This window comes from Corvus moneduloides, chromosome 13, assembly GCF_009650955.1.
Source record: "Corvus moneduloides isolate bCorMon1 chromosome 13, bCorMon1.pri, whole genome shotgun sequence".
Classification (NCBI taxonomy): Eukaryota; Metazoa; Chordata; class Aves; order Passeriformes; family Corvidae; genus Corvus; species Corvus moneduloides.
The window spans coordinates 12,379,208-12,402,345 of NC_045488.1; the positions used below are offsets into that span (position 1 = coordinate 12,379,208).

The 23,138-nt window shown below is 46.6% G+C and overlaps 1 protein-coding gene across 3 annotated transcripts in view; it reads right to left on the reverse strand.

Moving 5' to 3' along the window:
- Positions 1-433: 433 nt before the first annotated feature.
- UACA (uveal autoantigen with coiled-coil domains and ankyrin repeats) overlaps positions 434-23,138 on the reverse strand; it is a 28,647-nt gene continuing 5,942 nt past the window's right edge. Inside the window, exons 1-19 of one of the 3 annotated variants that reach the window (XM_032122797.1) lie at positions 19,816-19,911; positions 17,143-17,276; positions 16,628-16,716; positions 15,750-15,814; positions 14,860-14,917; positions 14,305-14,375; positions 14,097-14,203; positions 13,049-13,230; positions 12,507-12,544; positions 12,071-12,160; positions 11,401-11,508; positions 10,371-10,403; positions 9,756-9,854; positions 9,521-9,557; positions 8,606-8,658; positions 4,797-7,475; positions 4,061-4,213; positions 3,059-3,124; positions 434-2,187 (exon numbers count right to left, since the gene is read on the reverse strand). In XM_032122797.1, coding sequence (XP_031978688.1) covers positions 2,116-2,187; positions 3,059-3,124; positions 4,061-4,213; positions 4,797-7,475; positions 8,606-8,658; positions 9,521-9,557; positions 9,756-9,854; positions 10,371-10,403; positions 11,401-11,508; positions 12,071-12,160; positions 12,507-12,544; positions 13,049-13,230; positions 14,097-14,203; positions 14,305-14,375; positions 14,860-14,917; positions 15,750-15,814; positions 16,628-16,716; positions 17,143-17,276; positions 19,816-19,851 — 4,170 coding nt within the window. In that variant the 5' untranslated portion in view covers positions 19,852-19,911 and the 3' untranslated portion in view covers positions 434-2,115. Of the gene's footprint in view, positions 2,188-3,058; positions 3,125-4,060; positions 4,214-4,796; positions 7,476-8,605; positions 8,659-9,520; positions 9,558-9,755; positions 9,855-10,370; positions 10,404-11,400; positions 11,509-12,070; positions 12,161-12,506; positions 12,545-13,048; positions 13,231-14,096; positions 14,204-14,304; positions 14,376-14,859; positions 14,918-15,749; positions 15,815-16,627; positions 16,717-17,142; positions 17,277-19,815; positions 19,912-23,138 lie in introns of those variants that run through there. The other 2 variants (XM_032122795.1, XM_032122796.1) reach the window with 2 other exon arrangements.

Genomic DNA, 23,138 nt, shown 5'->3' on the forward strand with positions numbered 1-23,138 from the left:
TGACAATTACGTGTATGGCTTTCCTATTAAAAGGTAATTTTCTGAGTTGGCAGAGCAACACAGGCACAAGATGATAAAAGCAGTAAACTCCAACTTCCCAGCTTTCTGAGCCATTTCCAAGTCAGCTCCTCAAGACAAAAAGGCAAAATTCCCTTTCCAAAGAGCTGTTACACAACAGAACCTCGTGCCAACACCCAGCTCCAGGCTCCATTACCTCGTTAATGTGGCGCTGCTGTTCCAGGGGACAGTGGAGCCTCTCCGGTTGCATTTGACATTCTGCTGACCTCCCACTTCCTCCTCTCACTCCTCAGCATTGTTCATTCCACAAGCCTGGAGACACCCCCATTTTTCCAGGATTTACACAATCCACACCTGTTAAAGCGCCAAAATCTACTGATATTTCTTGACCTTAAACAGAAATTGACCACTACCGTGCAAAAAAAAGAAGAAACCATTTTATTGATGTTATAATATGGGAGAGATTTAGAAAAACATACCTAGAACTCCCTGGATAAGGAAACACAATATCAAAATAGGCCAGTTAGTACAACAAAACAAATCGTCTCCAATAAGTTTCAAGTAATGCAATCATAAAAGAATTTGGCTAAAAAGTAACTCTTTACTCTGAGATGTTTTCTGAAATAGTCCTCTAAGAAACCAAAGGAAAGCAGCAGCAGATCTGTTTAACTACAGACATGTATTTAGTAAATATATTAAAGGTGTTTCTATATAAAAACTGCCCTGCACATCCATCACTGTCTGCAGCCTCCACGTGGCCTCTTCAGTCCTACAAGACTCTGCCCAAAAAGGGAGAAAAAAGGAGATAAACATAACTCTACTGTAAAAAAAGGAGCCCAAGGCCTGGAGGGGCAGCTGGGGGAGCCCAAACAACACAAAGCAGAGAACTTTGACTTCAGCCCTCATTTTTCAGGAATATGGAGGGGAAGTTTGGCTTTTCTGCATCAGGATGCCACATTCCCACTTGGTGGTTATCAGCAAAGGCTTTTAACAAGTAAACTGAGGTCAGCACTCACTGGTGCTCAATTTAAACAGCCCCATTCGTTATCAGGCTCATTTTTCAATGGCTTCCCTTGAACAGTACCAAATTTCATGGGTTTTTTTAAAAAAAGCTTCCTTTTGGAAATCATCCTTCAGTTAAAAATGAAGCCTTGTTTCATGCGAGATTCCAGCAATTAAAAATTCTCCTTTCATTAATCCTCACTATTGGCATCTTCCCCCCCAAAGAAGATTAAAGTACATTGTTTACAGCTCAGACTTCATGAGCTGGCGTTTGAAAATCCAATACCTGAAGTGCCTCGTGTGCAGCTCAATGAGCTGCTCAGTCACACCCTAATGAAGGCCTAATGAGGAATGAAATTAGGCAGCAGCAGCACCATGGCACTGGGATCAAACTGCTGCTCCTCAAACCAGGCCACTCCAGTCCCACTCTTCCAGCCTGCAGGAGTCAGGCTTAAAGCATTCAGGAACAATTTGGGGGAAGGGAGTGTTAGTGTTTGGATGGAAAACCTGGTTTTTTAAGTCTTGTAAAAGCAAAGGCACTAAGTCTTAAGCTTATATATTAAATAAAGGCTGTAACTTGGCCAGCCAAGTTACAAGAGACACCTGAACACCTTCCTCTGCGTGTCACAGCACATCCTGCTCAGCCAGTGTGACAAATTAGCCACTTTCTCTTAATCATTAAGGGACATCCACAGCTACAACACTCAGCCACACTCCTCTGCACAGTTTATTTTTAACCATCCCATGAGAGTTCAAGTTCAAGGATCAACTGGAGCTTCTGGGTATAGGTCCTGCTTTAATAAATGGTCAATCAGACATTAAAATAATTTAAACCTCTATGTCATCATTTTGACAGTTTTAAAAGATGTTCTACACCTTTTATCTATGTCATGAAAAAAGCGTCAGGCCTGAAAAGCCGTAGCCCTGGCTTAGTGTTTTATGAGGAGAAAATGCTTCAGCTTTGTGAGTTGCTTCATATTTGGAGGCTGTAATTGCAGCTTTATCACCATCACTCATTTAATATCGACATAAAGCCCCTGAAGGTTCTCACTCCCACAGCCACAGCACCCAGACACAGCAGCCCTCAGGAGCACATCAGCAAACCAGGCCCTGCCTCATCCGGATGATCTGGAGCAGAGCAGCCTGGACATCTTCATCCATGTGACCCTGGGAGGAGCAAACATCAGTCACAAACATTTAAAATCCCTCCAAGCATCAACCACCCACTCCCAGCATTAGGAGATTCTTCAACATCACCCAAAAGTCCTAACTCGTGGCTGTGTTTTCACCACTCTGGGACAATCTGAAATACTTGAGGGATCCTGTGGTTTTTTCCTCACGGACCTCTCAGACACAGCATTTTCCTTTATGAAAACACAATGTGGGAAAAAATGACTGTCCCAAACCATTCCTGGATTCCCTGACTGCCTGGGCTGAAGCAGAATCAAGAACATGCTCACCCCAGTAAGACACAGCCACGGTAGAGGCTGGGTTTCTGCTTGGACCAGTCCATTCTAAATTAAAACTCTCCACATGAAAACAGGTACTTGATGCTGGTTTCAGGTTTATTTGAGGTTACAGAATCGTGGAATATCCTGAGCTGGGAGGGACCCATCAGGGTCACCCAGTCCAGCCCCTGGCCTTGCACAGACACCCCAACAATCCCACCCTGGGCATCCCTGGGAGCAGTGTCCAAACGCTCCTGGAGCTCTGGCAGCCTCGGGGCCGTGCCCATTCCCTGGGCAGCCTGGTCAGTGCCCCAGAACTCTCTGGGGGAAGAATCTTTTCTTGATATCCAACCTAAACCTCCCCTGACACAGCTCCAGCCATTCCCTGGATCCTGCCCCTGATCCCAGAGCAGACATCGGAGCTGCCCCTCGGGAGGAGCTGCAGCCCCTGGTGAGTCCCCGCTAAGGCTCCCTGAGCTGAACACTCCAAGAGCCCTCGGCCACCCAACCAGTGCCCAGTCAGAAACGTGTCTCAGGAACCCTCACACAGAGACAGGAGAGCAGAACAATCTGCCCTGGCACAGCCATACCTGGACAGCACTGAGCAGATGTGTCCGATACACCGAAACCACCTCCTGGTGCTGCCGCTTGGCATCCTAGGAGAGAGAACAGGGACAGGAGGTGAAACCCTCACATTTTTAACATCTGCTCCTGCCTTTTTGGTTTTGGGCACTGCCAGACCAACCAAAGCTGAATTTCCAGGTTAAAGTTTTATCCCCTCCACTAATCAAGGAAAAAAATTCACTGCTCTTTTGCTGAAAGGCTGCCAGAGCCAGCCAGGAGCTGAGTTCACAGAATCACAGAATATCCTGAGCTGGAAAGGACCATCAGAGCCCAACTCCTGGCCCTGCACATTTATTTCAACACCAGCATCATCTATTTTGTTAAAACCACCCCATTTAAGAACATTTTGCCTTGTAAGAATCAACCCTACAAACACTCTGATAGGTGTACTTGTAAATCTGTGCAGGAGTAGAACTCACTTTGCTCAGACACAGCTTTAATCATGAGCTTTACTGAAGCCACAGGGGCCACAGAAGTGTGCACAAAATCCGAGCACTCAGGATGTGTCCCCTGCTCTGTCAGTGCTTCATGATAAACACCACACTCAAAAGCAAAGGAACACTACTCACAGCCATTAAGAAATTACCACCTCACCCTTCCAAGGTGAGAAAAAATACATGGGTCGGGTTTCTGTAAGAAATTACTAAAGCTGAGCCTGCATTCAGAAATGGTCTTGGCAGGACTAAACCTCAGTATCTCATAAGCACAAGTTCTCCTACTTTGCTTATATCCTTTTCATCTGGAAAAGCTGCCAAGTCTTGCAACTCAAACTGCAGAAGCAAGCAGAAAAATTTACTGAGAAGCAAGAACTCAGGGGAAAAAAACCCAAAATAATGGCTACTGTACTTGTGAAGCATCAGGCTGCAGTCACACCCCCTGCTCCAGCAGGCACATCCAGATTTCCCTGTTTATACAAGGAATTAAGCAATGCTACTGCACGTCAGACAACACCTTGTGTGAGCACTTACAGCCAGCTGCTGCTGGAGTGTTTTCACTTGGCTCTGGAGCAGTTCCACCTGCTGGTTGTGCCTCTTGGAGGGGATCCCAGTGGTGTATGTCAGCTGGGACAAGCCATTGAGAGCCTGCTTCAACCGCTCCACGTCATTCAGCAGCTCTGTTATCTTTAAAAAAAACAACCCACAGAAAACACCATTTAAGGATGTCTCACTGAAAACTGTTCTTTAACATTCTTTCAAGTCTGATGAAGCCCAGCAAGCACTGAAGGGTCTTTGTCCCAGCTTGCTAAGAGAGGACTTTATTTTCCTGACATGCTGTCAGGTTCCCATTGTGCCTCCGGGCACTGGGATGTGTCAGGTACACAGCCTGCAGGTCAGCAGTGATGTAAATGACTGAAAAAAGGGAGGATCTGAGGATATTCCAGGTCTAACTTCTAGGAAGAACAGTGAACCTTTAGCTAAGGCAAGTCAGTGATGCCCCACAAACACAGCTCCAGTGGAAGGAGGAGTTGATACCCCCAAAAGTCTGAAGCTTTAACAGAATTTAAATACTGCACCATGTCCAAAACATACAAGGGATTGGAAAAACTTTGCATAATGCAAAACCAGGACTTCGGCTGCTTTGGGCCAGCCCTGGGTACCTAATGCTCAGCACACAGTGGTGCTGGAACACCTCAGGAGCTGCGTTTGCAGCCTAGTCCCTGAATGCCAAGCTGAGAGCACCAGGAGCATAAACCCCAGAACTCACCTTGTTGTCCTTGGCTTCCACCTGCTTTGCAGACTCCTGGATTCTCTTCTGCAGGTCAATAATGGTTGTCAGTGATTTGTCACACCTTTCCTTCTGGTCTTTGATCTCCTGCTCGATGCTGCAGCTCCGCAGCTGGAGCAGCTCCTTCTCATCCTTGAGGGACAGCTCACTCCTCCTGGCCTGCAGAGCCTCCTCACAGGCCTGCTCGTACTTCTGGTTCATGCTGGACAAGTGGCCAGCCATGCTGCTGACCTGGGCCTCCAGGGCACTCTTCATGGAGCTGTACTCTGCCACGGACACCAGCTCCTTGCTCTGCAGCTCTGCCAAGGCCTGCTGGCTCAGCTGCAGCTCCGCCTGCAGCCTCAGCACCTCCTCATTCTTCACTTGCGTTTCTGCCTCCTTTTCTTTCAGGCTGGTTTTGATGGCTGTGATTTCTCCTTCCAGCATTTCCTTCAGCTGGGTATATTCCACCAGAGGCACTGAGGACTTCTTCAGATCAGCCAGTTCCTGCTGCAGCTCCCCTACTCGGAGCGTTTCCTTGTTGTAACCCTCCTCCTTCCTGCTGAGGGCTTCCTTCAGCTCCTCCACTGTGTGACCAAGAGCCTCCCTCAGGGCCTCCATGTGCCGTGCCGGGAGCTGCTGAGCCAGGGGCTGGCTGGCCCTGTCCTGCTGCTCTTCCTGCCCCTCCTGCCCCATGTGTTTCCTCAGCAGTGCCCTCAGCTGCTGGTTGAGCTCCTCCATCCTGCTGGCACACAGCCGCTCCAGCTCGTGGGATTTCTCTGCCAGGATGTAGTTCTGCTGAAGGTCATTCTGGATGGACAGAACCCCACTCCTGAGCTTCTCGTTCTCCTCTTTGCACTTCTGGGCTTCCTCCTCACTTTCTCTGCACTTCTGCTCCTGTTCCTGCAGCTTTGTCCTTAATTCCTTCACTGTGGCTTCAAAGCTCTGCTCTCTGTCCTCAAAGGAGGCAACCGGGGCATATTTTGACTTGATGCACTCTTGAATTGTGTCCAGTTCCTTCTTCTGGGCTTCAATTTCTGCATGCAACTGTAAGATTTCATCTTGCCCCCTCTTATGCTCAGCCCTAATGGCAGCATTGTTCTCCTGCAGCTCTTGCACGCTTTTATTTAAAGTATTTACTGTGGTTTCATGATCTTTCAAACTTATATACTCAGTTTTTATTTGGTTCTGTAAGAGTTTCACCTTACTTTTCAAAGCTCCATTTTCCTCATTTACCCTCAGGAACTCTTGCTTTATCTCTCCAATTTTCCCCTTCAGATCTGACAGCTCCCCATTGGTCTTTTCCAGGGTGCTGTTCAGGACAGTTTTAACCTCCTCGTGTGTGGTCGCCAGCACATACTGATCCCTCAGGGTCTCCCTCAAGCCCGTGTTCTCCGTCACCAGTTTGCCCATTTTTGCTTGCTCCTCATCATATTTCTTCTGAAGCTCAGCAAGCTGCTTTTCAAGCTCAATCCCATTAGATTTTAAAGCTTCCACCTCTTTCTTGTGCTGCTCTGGAGACAGGTACACAGCTTGGAAGTGGCTGATATTGTCACTTAAGTTGTTCCTCTCTGCCAGCAACTTTTCAGCTTCTGCTTTGCTTTCATTGTACTTCTTTGTTATTTCAAAAAGCTTTTTTGTCAGGTCTCCCACAGCCAGATCGTTTGTTTTCTTCAACTCTTCATGAATTTTTAAAGGCACATTCTGGCTTTTAATTTCAGTTTTTAGCATTTGGACTTGCTGTTTCAGCACCTTGTTATCAGCCTGCAATCTTTCAAGTTCCTTCTGCAGGGTCTCATTCTTCTGTGATAGCTCAGAAATTGCCTTCCCCAGTTCCTCTTTCCTTTGCTCAAACCCACTCCTCATTTGCTCGTGCACTTCTGGCTTCACATGCTGAGCCAGCTGAGCTCTCTGACTCTCAGATTCCCTCTGTAAAAGCACAACCTCTGCTTGCAGCTTCTCTCGCTCCCCTTCCACCTCTGCTAATTTCCTTGCTTTCTCATTCACCTCGTTTGACAGCAAACTCTTCATGTTCTCAAACTTCTCTGTGCTCACAGACTGGGCCAATTTGGCTGCTGTCTCTTTGAGCTGCCCTTCCAACTCTGTGACATTCCTGCCCCTTTTATCTCGCTCCATCTCCAACTTCACAAGTTCCTTCTGCAACCTTTTATTTTCCTCCACCAGCCTTCCCTCGTCCCTTTGGAACTCTGCCACCAGCAATTCATTCTGCTTAATCTGGTTCCTCAGTTTCCCCACCTCCGCAGAGGCTCCCTCGTACTTGGTTTTCATCTCTCGGAGCTGCTCCTTGAGCTCCTCTGTCACCTTGGTGCTTCCCGAGGCCACTTCGTTGGTCAAGTGATCCTTCAGAGCAAGGAAGTGGCTCTGCATTTGCTTCACTTTGCCTTCAGAGTCAAACATTCTCTTCTGAACATCCTTTAAAGCATCCTCCAGCTGTTTTATCTGTCCATCAGACTCTGCCTTGGTTCTCTCGCACTCTGATGCCAGAGCTTTACATTCCGAGGCCTTCAGAGACAGTTCCCTCTGCAGTTTGCTGATCTCTTCCTTGGCTGCACCAAAGCAGCTCCTCAGGTTGTCAAGTTCTTTCTTTGAAGTTTCCTTCTCTGAACTGGGTGATTGGGTAGGCAGGGAGAGCTCCAGGGGCCTCAGCATAGACCGGGACTGAAAGGAAATTGGCACAAAAATATACGTTCACAACTCTGACAAGTCACAGACACGTGTTTAGTACTTATCATTTAAAATGGGAACTTTCACCCAGGGAACTGTCTAAAATCCAGTTGATCTGAACATAACTCATACAAGAGATTTCTTTTGCTTTCTTAAAACCACGAAAAGTTATTCCTGCCCATAGTAGAGGAACAGGTATTTCAGCTTTTAACAGCAAAAATCTTGAATATTGCTCTACATTACTGCTTCCCAGTCATGGAATGGTTTGGATTGGAAAGGATCTTAAAGCCCATCCAGTGCCATGGGCAGGGACACCTTCCACTATCCCAGCCTGCTCCAAGCCCTGTCCAGCCTGGCTTTCCAGGCCACTGCCAGGGATCCAGGGGCAGTCACAGCTGCTCTGGGCACCCTGTGCCAGGGCCTCCCCACCCTCACAGGGAACAATTCCTTCCCAAATACCCCATCTAAACCTAAACCTAGAGGGGCAGGTATAATACATTAATTCCACTTCCCTTGTTCTGCGTTCATATTTAATCACTCATCTTCTAGAGCAAATTTAATTTATTAAGATATTGCTCCCATCCCTCAAGCGTATGACAACAATTTTTCAGGAACCAGAACAGAAAATGTCATGGTTAACAGACCCCTCTTGCTGAGAAGGGTGAGGAATGCAGTCATTTGGAATTCTAGAAGGGTTTGGGTTGGAAGGGACCTTAAAGACCGTCTCATTCCACCCCCAAGGGTCTGGTGGACCTTGCTTACACCCAAAATGTAGCTTTAAAAGGTTGATATATTACCATATAGCAGGCAGGAAAATGAAATCTTCTGAATATTAGCTGAATTTAAATAAGAAAAATATTATGGAGATGAACCCCAGTTTACACTGTGACTTTGTAAAACACGTTCAGGAGAGCTCATGACAGACCCAGCAGTTCCCAGCATTTACAGCCCTGTCACAGACAGGACTCTAGAGGGCACCCACAGTTAAAAAGAAACATGGAAAAGCAAGAATCCCTCAAAACCGTGTGTTCAGAAGCAATGCTCAATAAACACACATTTATAAGCACGTTTAGCTTTCCCCGCACGACTATCTCAGTTCCTTCCAGTGGTAAAATATTTATTACCTGGGATTCCACTGCAAATGCTTGGCCTTGTTTAAGTAATAAATCTTCTTTTCCTGGATTTTCAAAGCAAACAGTGATTAGGCTCTGGTTAAAAACAGTAACACAATCACAAGAACACTGATTTTCCTCCCTAGCTTTATTCTGGTCACTGGGGCCATGCTAGGCTGAAGGCTGGTGTTTAAGTGCTTGTTATTAAAACAACAACTACTTAATTAATCCCCACAGGAAACCTGGCCAAAGCCCTCCTAAGGAGGAGGGGAAAAGTGGTTTGCCAGGCTGGGTTCTGGTCCTGCAGAAGGGTCACAGCTGGCAGCTTGCCCAGCTCATGTCTGCACATGACCACAGCAGGAAAAGCATCCCCTGCACTCCACATCCATGACTCCTCCTGCCAGGCAGCCAAACACTCAAAATATCATTTAATCTGTCAAGAGCCCTTATGTTACACAAGTGCAAGGCAGGTCTGCAGCTGGGCTGGATGCAGGAGACTCCAGTTCCTGGAAATGGGATCATTTCTCACACAAGTGTGAGCTCAGGTCGTGTGCTGAAAGTCAAACCTGCTCCACTCCAGCTCTGACACTGACACAGCTGCTGCCCCTCAGCCAGGCAGGAGCATTGTTTAGCTTGGAAGGATGGAAAGATTGGGATTGTGGATCCTGCTCAGCTCGTTTTTCACATTATCAGAGGACACAGCAGAGTCCCCAGGCACATTTCCAAAGGCCAGGCACTCCTGGGAGATTGATCAATGGTGCCCTGGCAGCACCTACAAACACAGCTCTGCTCGGAGGGCTCAGGGGTGGACACAAGGCCTGGCTGCATTTCAGACCAGCAATAGGAAGAGATGACCAAAACTCCCTTGATCTCTGTATTCTAACACTGCATCAGGCACAGAAAGCTTTAAAAAATAACTGCACTTACTATTTCCAAAGTTACCGCCAGACCCCGCAGAGTCACCCTAAAATCAAACAGCAAGAACAAAAATAAAGCTGAAAATTCATTTCAAATTTCTGCTCTGTGTTAAACTAGGGGTGAAAGGGCAGGGAAAGCTTTTACAGTGAGATAACCATTCAACACTTCCAGCAATTTAAAATGCTGAAGTATTTCCTACTGTAAATATCAATTGCTGTATCACATTTCAGATCACTCAACATACTTCATAATACTTGAGTTTAGCTTTGAGAGCTTCAATAGTCCTTAAACTTTCTTCCTGCTGCTTTTCCTTGGTAGTCAGGATTTTCTTCAACTCATCTTTCTGAAAGAGAAGGAGTGCCACATAGCCAAAGCCACAAGAATGGACAGGTTTATAAGACCTCGAGCACCTTTTCCAGGAGTTTAGACAGAACTTCAACCAAGATCAGCACCAAAAGAATCCCTAATTTTTTGCTTCTGAAGTTCTTCTTCAAGACTGCTCCTCTACAGGAGGAGTCTTGAAGAAAGAGTCAAGAATATGCACCAACATAATCTGCTACTGTTTAATTAATTCATATTTGTTAGTCTTGCATTACTGAAAGCCACTGAAGAGATGCTTAATATTATCAGTGTGCTGAATATCCTAAGTGTGCTTTAAAGGAGCCATGGGAACAACACATTATTTGTAGTAACAGAAATACTGTGGAGCTGCATAAACTGATCCAGAGCATTAGATGCTTCATTTAGCATTTTTAGGTAGCTTTTAAGTAATGTGTTTAAAACTGTACAGGAAATAAAAGAGAGAGAGTTGCTCCCCCTATTCCCCAGTCCTGTTACACCTGCAGGTGACACATCCTACCTCATTCTCAAGATCATCTGCAAACATTTGCTCCTGCAAAAATAATAAAAAAATCCCCCCCAAATCATTTCTTCAATTATGTTTAAGGGGCTCGCACAGAGTTCATCAGCTGACAAATCCACCCCAGTTTCTAATGCTCCCCTTCCAGTTTCCATCCAGCTTTATCGCTCTATTTTCTATTTCTCTTGCCACGAGTTAAGGATGTCTGACAGAGCAATGTCTCTGGAAACTGGAATATCTCCTCAGTTTCCTAGCACAGACACTACTGAGGCAGCAGAGTACAGCTTTTCAGAAGAAGTTTGCTGATTTGGGGACACGACTATTAAGAAGTTTGTTTTATAAAGGCAATGCTTGAACAGGAGTTCAGACAAGCCAGTGACTGCACTCAAAAATATTCTTTCCATCCATGGGCTACACTTAGGAAAAGCTGCATAAACGTACCTCTACAAAAATACAGCAAAGAAACAGCCTCCACAAAGCAAAAACCCAGCAAAAAATCTTCTTTATATTTTCTTTCTACTGGTCATACTTAGCCCTCCAAAAAGAGGGAATTTTTTTTTAAATCGACATTTCAAATTTGGGTGAGGAACTTCTATTAAAAACCTTTGGTTTTGTTTTCTTGCCAATTGAAGACTTTTTTCTCCGTGCTTCCACTTCCAGTAACAGCTGGAAAACCAGCTGATGACAAAGTAGTGCCACACACCACCGACATTTAATGGAGAGATGAAGCTCAATCTCCAAATCCCAACACTCCAGAGCAGCCCATGGCTCAGCTGCACTGGGAGGCAGAGCCACAAATGGTATTGCTCCAATTCCTGGGTGTCAGGGAAGGACATTGCATCAGTCTCCTCACAATTTAACTACAAGACCAAAGCTTTTCCAGCAGAAAATGAGTGACACACATTGCAGTAATTCCCAGGAAAGCAATGGACACCACATCCTAATTCCATGTGCCTTCCTTGCTACTTCTCCTGTCAGCACCAGCTGGTTATCCCAGATTTCCAGCCAGGTATTCCACGTCTTGGTTTACCTCACTCAGCTGCAGCTGTAGCCCACTGATTCTGTCCAGCAGCATCCTCTGCTCCTCCTGCACTTCTCTCATTCGATCTTTCAAATCTTGGTTTTCCAACTCCAAGTCCTTAAAAGTGAAATACGAAATTTAAAATAAATAAAGAAGATCTCCCCCACTACACACACATTGGGAAAGGTAAAGACTCTGAACCAACCAATAGTTTTAACAGCCACTGAAGACTCCAGGCCCTGCCTAATCTTTTGAAAATGGCAATGACATGGAAATGTCATTGCCATTTTCAAAAATTAATGCTGGTTAGTAGAACAATTATGACACAGATTATTTTTAGTATGACACAAACATACATCTCTTGACAATGTTAAAAAGATAAATCTTCCTGGCTTGTGACTCTGATTTTACTACAGAGGCAGAAGGTTAAGAGATAGGAAAGGCACACTTCCAACTATTTATTACACAAAAAAGTGCCGTTTTTTTCCTGAAAAAGTTTACAGCTCATCTGCATAATTGCCACACTCCACATCATGCAATTAGTTTTTCAGTAAACAGCAATATATGACCTTTGTTGATGGGATCATTAGTGCTCACTTCACCAGCTCAGCTTGTCTTTAGTGCCTCTGGCTCATTATCCCAGTGGGAATCCACAGGGCCCAGGATCCTCCCCACCCACCTGGGCGTGTGGTTCCTTTTGGAACAGTTTGACGCTGAGCTCCTCCTGTGTTCCATAGCCCCGGCCCCGCTTCTGGGACATGCTGGTGACCTGTCAGTACAGCAGGAAAACATTCCTTTATATCCCTGTTGTGTCCTGTGAACATCCCAGCCTCCCTCCCAGCTTCCCCAGGGCCCAATCCTCCCCAATTCCCATTGGGACAGGTGTCACCCATGACCTCACCCTCACACAAATGGGAGGCCTGTCCAAACTCCAATCCTGAACAAGCCCATCATGGAATGTCTTCCAACCAGAACCAGCCACACCATCTGATTACAGAGGGGACCTTCTCAGCCACAGAGGGAGTTAATTCAGAAAATACTGATGTTGTTTTGTGTCACAGCACAATCCTGATCCCCCTCTCAACACCCCAGTGATAAATGGCCTCAGGAAGTACCTTTCGCTCAGCCTGCCCTCTCTTCATGCTGTCTCTTCCTAAAAAAGCACCACAAAAATAGGAAGTTACAAAAGGCATTTCATTCAGGTTCATGCAACAATGCAACACATTCAGCTAATTCTACCCCCTTTCCACCCCGGGAGGGCATTTCAAAAAATAGCTCACCACGCCCCCAATTAATCAAACATGGAAACATTCACAAGCTTTTCTATAAAATAAAGGCTATTTATTTCTATGAAATAAAGGCTATTACTACCCAAAAAAAGGCTATTTGTTTCTATAAAATAAAGGCTATTTCTGTAAAATAAGGGTAAATAACTTCCATAATCAATACTGTTAAGCCCTCAAGGCATCAGAGCCTGCATCCCCCTTAAAGCTTTAGTAAAACCAAACAACCCCAAAAAACTGTCTTTCCCCTCCCAACCAGACAGTTTATGACCTTTGTGGTCAAAGGACCACAGCTGCCCTCCAGGAGAGTTTGTGGAGACACAGGAGTAGGGACACAATTCCACCCAAAGGAAAGTGTTGTAGGTTCCTCCTACCTCTGCCAGAGTCCTCAACGGCAGCTTTTATTAAAGCCAAAATGTCAATATTGTCCCCAATCCTGGCATAGTAAGCACAGTCATGCCCAAGGCCATCAGTCAAACCAACATCAGCACCATTTCTGAGCAACACCTCCACGGCATCCTTGCAGCCATATTCACAGCCTAACATTAGGGCAGTCCTGGGATGGGGAGAGAGATGGGATTGAGAGATCCAGGGATCCCACTGTGCATCATTTACAGAGCTAACCCCTGGTACATTCATGTTTAATCACAGAAACTTCAGCCAAGGCACCCTTCCTCTGTCCAGAGAGGAAACAGCTTTCAAAAGTCACTTGGGCAATGTTTAAATATTTGTGAAAAAGCAAACAAACCCCCCATAATAGCAGTATTTCCATGAAACCAGCACAGATGTGCTGCCTTTGAGAGTCAGCCACTGTCTGGAGAACTCCCATGACTTCGGTTTCCTCTATAAGACACAAATCTCAATAGACACAACAAACACCAGGCAAGGAGTTTAGACAAGGTTTGGAGAGGGGGGGTGCCTGGGAGCCCTGGCAGTGCTTCCCAAAGACTTCCCAACTGCAGGACATGCAGTGCGAGTAGCCAGGCTTTGCCCCACGGCAGCCTCATGTCATGCAGGAGTCCTCTAAGAAATAACTGGCAAAAGCAGCAGCTACAAATAGAACCCTCCTCCCCTGACCCCAGGAATAAACAGGTCAAGGTCCCTTGGGAGCTCCAACGGACTCAGGACTTCTTGCCAGAGCACCACTTTTGCCATGGCCCATTTTGTAAATTGACCCCAAGGGCTGCTTTGGACAGACAGACCCTTCAAACAACCAAGTGCAGGTTCCCTGCTGGCAGGAACAAGCCTGGAGTATTTTGGATGCAAGCAGGAGCAGTACAAAAGGCCAGGTTTACCTGCAGTGTTGAATGTCTGAACTAAATCCCAGCTTCTCTTCCCCCAGGTTTAGCACATTTATTCTGCTAAGGGGCAGCTTCCCTTCACATGCCAGCAGGAATTCCAGTACTCCTCTGCAGGCCTTACCTGCTCTGTTTGTCCCTGGCATTGACATCGGCCCCCCTGTCTATGAGCAGCTGGCAGACCGTGGGGCGACACATCTGAGTGGCCAGCACCAGTGGTGTCCTCCCGTCCTGAGGGAGGAAGGGCAGAGGGTGAGGGAAGGGGGACGAGGCAGAGGAGGCCAAGAGCTCCAGCAGGTTTGTGCAGGAGGAGGGGGAGGGCAGCCCCTTACCCCGTCCTTGGAGTTGACGGCAGCGCCGTGGTCGCAGAGCAGCTGGATGCTGGCAGAGCAGTCGGACATGGCTGTGGAGAGAGCAGGGAGGGGAGGCTACACTGAGAGCAGCCTGGGGAGGCCTCAGGCACAGCCCTGGGCCTATCTGCTCCACCAAAATGGCCACAACTGAGTTAAAGCCTGACAAGGCTGCAGGGCTCAGCTCTCACACCACCCGAAATATCCAAAGGAAATCCAACACTCCTGTCTGTGCCAGACACTCTGCAGCATAAGGAGGGTGCAGAAAACCCAGAGTAAAGATGTCTTAAACTACTCAAGGCACTGCCCTAAAACTCTGCTCGTGATATCTGAAGATTTTACTCAATTTCATCTCAGACCTACAAGCCCCCTAACACTGTTAAGTTCATTATCGAGGACAAATGCCATGACAATATAAAACACTCTCTCCTACTACAGTCACCAAAATTGAAAGAGAAGAATCCAGCCCATCTGGAAGTAAATCCATTAATTAAATCTTTATTTCTATACAGTTACCAGCAAAGCCAAGCCCTTCACCTGCATCATGAAGAGCAGTTCTTCCCTGGAGATCCACATTCTCCGTTGGACAGTTGTACTGTTAAAATAAACAACCCCAGTTATCAATTAGAATTCAGACTGCATTTACAACATGAAGTGTTTGAGGTTTGAATTAAAGCAATAAAATGCGATTTAAGCAAAAAATATGCAAGTTTGAAGCTACAAATATAGTGATAGACACGAAGGAATGAAATCTGGGTCTGTGCAATTTAGGCCTCTGAACACACTGACCAAAAGGCGTAAAAAAAGTTAAGACTGTGCAAAGAAATTGCACAATTCATTAGACTTTTTACAGATAATGGGTTATTTATATCTGCATTGAGACATGCAGCAAATAAACAAGAGTTAAAAAATAAACAAAAAACCATTAAAAATTACCAAAAAATTCCAATAATCATGAACGGAATAAATAAATAAGAAAAAAAAAGAATAAACATCACACAAACCTAAGACAACTCTCCAACGTTGTTTCATTAGTGAGAGCTTGTGGATATAAATGCCCAGCTTTTGAAGCAAACACTACTCTGGAGCAGACGGTGTTACTGCTCCTAAATCCAACTGCATTCAGACAGGGAACATCAGTCTTTAAAAGACACTCAGCCCCATTTTCTTCAAGAAGCACAAACTACAACTTGATTTGACTGTCTATGAAAAGAGTAACACCAAAAAGTTTATTCTCTTTATTTTAGCACTCTTTCCATCCCAACCTGTTATTTAACATGAAAGTCTTTTCCCATGACTCTTATTTTTAAAAAAGAATCTGATTGGTTAAGAAAGAAATCACATACCCCAATTTTGAATCAGTGTATTTAAAACCACGTTTTTCCCCTCAATATAAGAGCTGTAGAGACAAGCTGTATTTTTAGTACCTGCAAGAGCTTCTGCAAACACAAAGCATGGCCATACTTAGCAGCCAAATGCAGGGCGTTTCTGCCTAAAAAGAGAGCAACAGCAGTTCAGGGTTTGGCTTGAATGAATTTCTGATGAATATTCCCAGCATCTGAGATACAACAGCTCCTGTGGGTCAATCCCCCCAGATCTGTCTGTGCTGTGACATCTCCTGTCTACACTTCACTTTGTTATAGTCTTTTCTTATTTTAGTGAATCTTCATTCAACAATGAGAGTTCATTTCTGAAATTAATGTCAAAATACTGCAGCTGACTCCACACAAGCATTTAAAAAATAAGCTCTCCCACAAGAAGAGGAGGCCAAGTTTTCTCTATAATTCTCTTGTTTTCAGCTTCATATTAAACATGTTAAATTCTGAGGCAAACAATCTGAAAATTAGCACCTGTTTTTAACTGTCTCTTTATAAGACCTTCCACAAACTCTGCTATCACACAAGGAAATCTGGAAGGTACAGATGAACTCTGAGCTTCTGAGGCCCAGTTGGGCACACAAACACCTCCCACAACATTCCATTTGAATCCTCACTTCGAGTTCATTTAAAACTCTTCTTATCCTGTTGCTGTCACCCAGAAATGCTGATCTCACCAGTGTGTCTGGAGCACATTATAAACACAATTACAGCAGCACAAACCCACATTCCTTAAGTTCTGCTGCATTCGTGACCTCCATGACAGGACACGACCAGTTTCCTCAAGACCAGCAACAAGTCACACAAATAATTCATTTTTTACCAACTACAAAAAGAAGGAAGAGCTATCCTGTGCTTCAGCTTCATTCCAGAATGAAACTCATCTGAGAGCATTTTCAGGTTGGCCCTGAGCCAGGGAGGAAACCCACCTGCAGCATCAGTGGCTGTGATATCAACTCCATGCACAAGGATGGTGTTCAAGCAATCCAGGTTTCCCTTTGATGCGACAACATGGAATCTAAAAAAAGATAAAACCTTGCTTAGGTGCAGCTGGTTTGTACACAGAAGTGGTAATATTGGCCAGGAAAGCCAAAGCCAAAAGCTGTATAAAGAAAGCGTTACAGGGGCCAGCTCTGGACAGCATCCAAAGTTAAGGGGTCTGTAGATGTTACTTCATGGAATAAGGCAACTTTCTTGAGCAACAATCAGTGTTTACCTGCATCAGTGAACCAGGTGAAATACCACTGTGGTTTCAGTTTCTCTTTAATATTCAAACCTGGCAAGATCAAGACTTTGAACACTGATCTTCACTTCCAGCGTAGTGAAGCTAGATTTAGATGAAGTATTACAGAGATCTCTGTATTCAAAAAGGCTTCTAGAGCAGCAGGAATATGATTTTCAGCAGCTTCCCACCACCATTCCCGGAGCTCTGGAAGTCACTTACGCGGATCTCCCTTCCACATCCAGCTTTGTAGGACTGACTCCTTTCTTGGCCAGGATGGATGAAACCTTCTCCACATCGCCCCTTTCAGCTGCCTTCATTAACCTGTCATCGTACTTGTTCCAGTCTGGGTTCAGCTGGGAGATAGAAGCAGAGAAGTGAGCTTATGGTGCACTGTGGATCCACCAAGGGCTGAGCCATAATGCAAATGGGACACAACAAAATCCACCTTGGTTTACAAACACCGCTGTACCCACTGGATCTTTGGAGTTATTTGTGCCACATCCCTGTGACATGGCTGTTGGTATTGAATGTACAGAGCCCTGGGACAGCCTGGCTAAGCCACTTTGGTCCTAAAGGAGACCTTTAGGATCAAACTTCTTTGGTGTTCCGCATTCTGCTTCTGTGTGTCTTGTTCAGTCTTCATATTTCAACAACAAATGGATGCGCTAAAATATGCTCCAGGACATGGCTTTTCCTAGCTGTGCCAGACTGTTCAGTGGGTCATAAATTAGCTAAGTGTGATATTCAAGGGAAGAACATCTACTGAGCTGCAGAAGACAGAAAGTCAAAGTTGATAGTTTTGAATTGCCTGCAATTCCCAAAGCACTGCAGAGGACCGAGAAAGGACAAGTCAGTTATAAATAAACCACCACCCATTCAGCCCCAGACAGTCCTCACCCCCCTCTCTTCCCTTGTTTACTTCAAATTTAGAATTTCAGGCCCAAGGCCAAGCCTCCCACCTCAAAATGCACAGCTTGTTCTCTTCCCTGCCAAACCATCCCTTCTGAATGGCTCTGGGCTTTTCAGGAAACTGGTCCATGACAGAAACGTCACATCCAAGCCGGACACCAACGACTTGTTATTCAAGGAGCTTTTAACAGAAGAATAAGGCTTCCAAAGGAGTATTATACTCAAAATAGGAGTAATACATTCAAAACAAACTCTGCACAGCAAAATAACTTGCTGGTAAGGGTGAGACACAAGCAGCCTGTGGGTGTATGAAGTTACTTATCACTGTGGGTCAGAAATTCCTCAGCACAAAAAGAACATTAAACCAGGTAACCCCAGCCCAGGGGTTTTTTAAAGTAAAAGAGGGTACACAAAAAAGAACAACCCCAAAAATCCACTGCCACCACCTGGCATCTGTAGTGATCTGTAAAAGGGAGCTGCAATCATGTCCAGGAGACAGAGGAGGGGATCCCATCAATCCATATAAATATCCCCAAGGGGTGTCAGAGGATGATTCCACACTGCTCAGGGGTACCCAGGACAAGGAGCAAATGGCCAGAAACCAAAACACAAGAATTTCTACCTCAACATGACGAAGAATTTCTTTCCACGGAGGTGGCAGAGCCCTGGAACAGCTGCCCAGGGAGGGCCTGGCATCCCCCTTTCTGGAGACATCCCAAACCCAGCTGGAAACATTCCTGTGTCACCTGCTCCAGGTGATTCTGCCTGTGCAGAGGGTTGGCCTGGAGGATCTCCAGAGGGCTCTTCCAGCCCTAACGACTCTGGGTGATTATCTTTACCCCGCTTTCTCACAATAAACAAGATTACAGTAATCATGAAGGCTTAGCAGCAGCTAACCCAGGCCAACCCTCCTAGAAGTGACAGGAGTAATAAAAATAGAGCACTAATGAAATCAGCACCAGTGCTGCCCGGCTGAGGTGCAGCACTGACTCATCAATCAATTAACACATCCATTAGCCTGAAAGCCACAGCAGCCTGGCCTGAGAGGTCACTGCACTGGTGACATCACCAGTGCCATGTCCCTCCCCAGCTTGGACACACTGCCCTGCAAAGCCACCTCCTCATGCAAGGCTTAGCTCTTCACATCAAATACCCTAGAGACTGTACATACACAGCATCAAGCTCCATGCTCCCTAAATTTTCCTGGCACCTTCCCATCCTTACAGGACAGAGATCTCACCTTGGTGTTCACACTGGGGTGGGATTGCTGGGTTGTGCCTTTGCAGCTGATACCTGCCAGCACAACTCACCCAGATCTACAGAAAATCCTCCCAAATCCTCCCCAGCGAGTCCTCACTCCCATTTCATAAAACTTCTGATTAACGGAAGCATTACTTAAAAAAACCCAACCAAAACCAAACAAATCCATCATCTTCATATTTTCTCCTTGTGATTATAACACTTCAGTAACTTGCATCCACCGCCTATGATGTACTAAGTTTAAAAGGGGATGGAGGGACAGGACACAGGGAATGGCTTCCCACTGCTGGAGGGCAGGGATAGATGGGATACTGGGAAGGAATTGTTCCCTGTGAGGGTGGGGAGACCCAAGCACAAGTTGCCCAGAGAAGCTGTGGCTGCCCCTGGATCCCTGGAAGTGTCCAAGGCCAGGCTGGACAGGGTTTGGAGCACGCTGGGATAGTGGAAGGTGTCCCTGCCCATGGCAGGGGTGGAATGGGATGAGCTTTAAGATCCCTTCCAACCCAAACCATTCTATGATTAAATCATTTTACATTTAACAAATGCATTTCACGTTTAAGGAAAGTTCCTTGCAGGAAGAGTTGCTGAGGAGATACAACACTCATTAACTAAACAGAACTACTACACCACATTTGCACAATCCAAGCTTTCACATTTTTGCAGCTGTAAATTACTGCCAGGATATGAAATCTCAGATAGAGCTATGAGACCTGCGATACCTACTGTGTCTTTGGCTGCACAAGAGAACCAACAAATCATGCTGAACTCGCAGCTTGTGCTGCCAGGAGAGATCAGTTCCCGTCACATCAGCTCACAGCGCCCTGAGCCCGAGCTCACAGCGAGGAACGGCTGCTCTGCACTGCCCGGGGCTCCTCCTGCTCCATCCTTCACTTAGCTTGGCTCCCCGAGGATATTTTCCCCATCTTCAGCATCATCTTCAGCCTTCATAACTCTGGGAAATGTCGCTGGCCAGAGGAGCCGTGTGTGCGGCCGCGCTGCCCGGAGCCCAGCCAGAGCCACGGTCTGTGCCGGACAGACGGACTGGGCTCCCAGGGAAATACTGCCCAGACCCCGAGAATCTTGTAAACAATACGTAGCCAGTCTCATCAGCCCGATCTATTTTCTGATAAGGCAGTACTTGATAGGCAGGCGATAGAAAGCAATAGCTATTAATACATTCCCGGCGTGCCCGTGCCCTGAGTCATGGTGTCAGGGTGTGTGAACTCAGGGGACAGGCACGTCCCCAGCCCCGCCGTGGTTGTTGTGCTCTGCAGACAGGCAAGCACTCATTTAAAATAACAAACATGCTCCTCACATTCACTGTGCACCGACATGAAGGAAGGTCACACTCAGCACCACTAATAACACACGAGGACTGAAATACTCCCAGGAGTAATTTTTTCCCCATTCCACCGCGCCACAAAGCCGAAACCAAACTCGGGCTCAGACTTCAGACAGTTACAACTGCGGAGCAGATGGAATGCGTGATCCTATTTTGACAGAAATGTAACCCATTTTAAATTAGAAAACACACATGCTCTGCTTTAAAAAAATTCCCCTTTTACAGCACTGAAACCCGTTCTGAATAGAACCTGGTTTCAGCTTACTGCTGCTGCCAGTCTGTCTCCCAACATGTGAAATGAGAGGAGTCACAGAGGCTGTGAAAACATTAAATAGACAGCACAATGATTAACAGGAGGGAGATGGAGAGTCCCCTTTCACAAGTTTTAAATTTAAATGGACATCTCCCAAGTGTCATATTTAGAGGAGTAGGTCAACATGACAAGCAATGCACTGTTTTGTCTGCAGGAGAGAAACCTGGTCCAGGGCCAGGAAAACCACTTACACACACCCTGGAGGACACACACGAGAGGCTGCAAATAACCTCATAAATGGATCTTCTCAGGAGAGAATTTTAAAATCACTCACTCAGATTGGGACAAATTCTCTCTTTCCCAGTCAGTTCTGAACTATCCCCCATCCCCCGTGTGAGCACCAGCCTTTGCCCCACAGCATCAACATTCCCCAAAGAATGTTCCAAGACCTTTCTGCAATTAGCATCCATGTGACAAAGCCACTCCAAAAAAGTGCAGTGACTGTGTTGTCTTCTGACCACAACCAAGTCTGTCTCCTCAAGCTAAAAATGGATTTTTTTTGGGGGGGGGAATAAATACACCTCCCAAGTGGCAGCAACAGAAAAGCCCCACTTAACCAAAATAAGTTTGGTGAGAAATGTAGGTAAGACTGTGGCTTCCAGGTGTACAGTCTTCTCTGAAGTATTCATCCCAAAGGTTTTCCTTGTCTCCACTTCAGCTGCCTGCAGAGATTCCTTGTGCCCCGTGAGCTGCACTCATCCTGCAGCCCCTTTGTGCTGCAGATCCTCCTGAGACAGCCTTGACCACAAGATTTAGGATTGCTAAACCACATTCCCCAGCCCTGCCCAGCTCCAGCCTGGCACAGAGCAGCTTCCATGGTTCCATCAGCACTAAGCAGCTTCAGGAAACACGGCCCAGCTACAAACCCCACTGATTAAATGTTCTCCAAAGCAGCCAAATCCAGAGACCTCAAAGGGTAAAACCGACTTAAACGTGCTCTTTTAGAGTAACCAAAGTGTGGAGCCTAATTCAGACTTTTTTTCCAAAATTAAGACCAGAAACATCATCAGGCCCCAGCAGTGCAGATCTCTGGAGGTGCTACATCACCCTCCACACCACAGCTGCCTGGCCAAGGCTGATACTGCCCATTTTGTGTTAACACAGAGCACCTGTTTTCCTAAGCTCAGTCTGCCAGGAATTCTTCCCAACTCCAGGTCTCCAAAGATAAGGAGTACCCCACCTCCACCCTGGGCTAGGATCAGAAGCAGCCTCGTTGCTTGTGTGAGGTGTGCTGTCAGTGTGAGGCTCTCTCCGGAGCAGACAGGCCGGGTGTGTGCAGGCTCTGCGCATCCATCTGGGATCAAGGCCCCCAGCAGCCTGCTCAGAGGCAGAACACAAACTGACTGCTCCAAGTGCCCTCCTGGCTCTCAGCAAATGACAAACTTCCTGGGCTGAAAGAATTGCACTATCCATTTCCCCAGTTACTCCTCAAGTCCAGGCAAGCCTTGCGCATCCTCGACACCCTCCAGTAAGAAATTGTACAGCTTCAGAGCATGGAGGGACAGGACAAGGGGGAATGGCGTCCCACAGAAAGAGAGGAGCTTTAGGTTGGTTTGGAGGAAATTCTTCCCTGGGAGGGTGGTGAGGCCCTGGCACAGGTTGCACAGAGAAGCTGTGGCTGCCCCTGGATCCCTGGAAGTGTCCAAGGCCAGGCTGGACAGGGCTTGGAGCACGCTGGGATAGTGGAAGGTGCTCCTGCCATGGCAGGGGTGGCACTGGATAAGCTCTAAGGTCACCTAGCCCAGCTCAGAAATATCAGCTGTAAGTCAAAGCAGCTCCTAAGCCCTTCACAGAGAGCTGGCATAAAGCTGTGAAAGTGAGCCCAGCTCCCGTCACCACGAGGCCAGGCTGATCCTGTCCCCAGCAAAGCCCAGGGGGGACACAGCCCCTGTAATGCCATTAGCAGGTGACATAAGCACATGGGAGAGCAAGGAGCTCTGGTGACACTGCCAGCACCAACACAGCACAGCTCACAGACTCTCAATGGCCCTTCAGAGAACCCCAGAATGGGCTGGAAGGAAGCTTAAAGCCCATCCAGTGCCAGCCCTGCCATGGGCAGGGACACCTTCCACTGTCTCAGGTTGCTCCAAGCCCCACCATCCAACCTGGCCTTCCAGGCCACTTCCAGGAATCCAGGGGCAGCCACAGCTTCTCTGGGCACCCTGTGCCAGGGCCTCCCCACCCTCACAAGGAGGAAATTTCCTCCCAACATCCAATCTGAACCTCCTCTTCCAGAGCCAGGGGCAGGCTCACACATCTCTCCAGCTGCACCCTGATTCCCTGCTCTTTCTCCAGAGGTCAGAGTACATTTGTCATCAAAACCAACATGTGGACAGACACACCCTGCCATCTCAATGGCACAAAGTGACAAATGCTTTTGAAGTGCTTTGA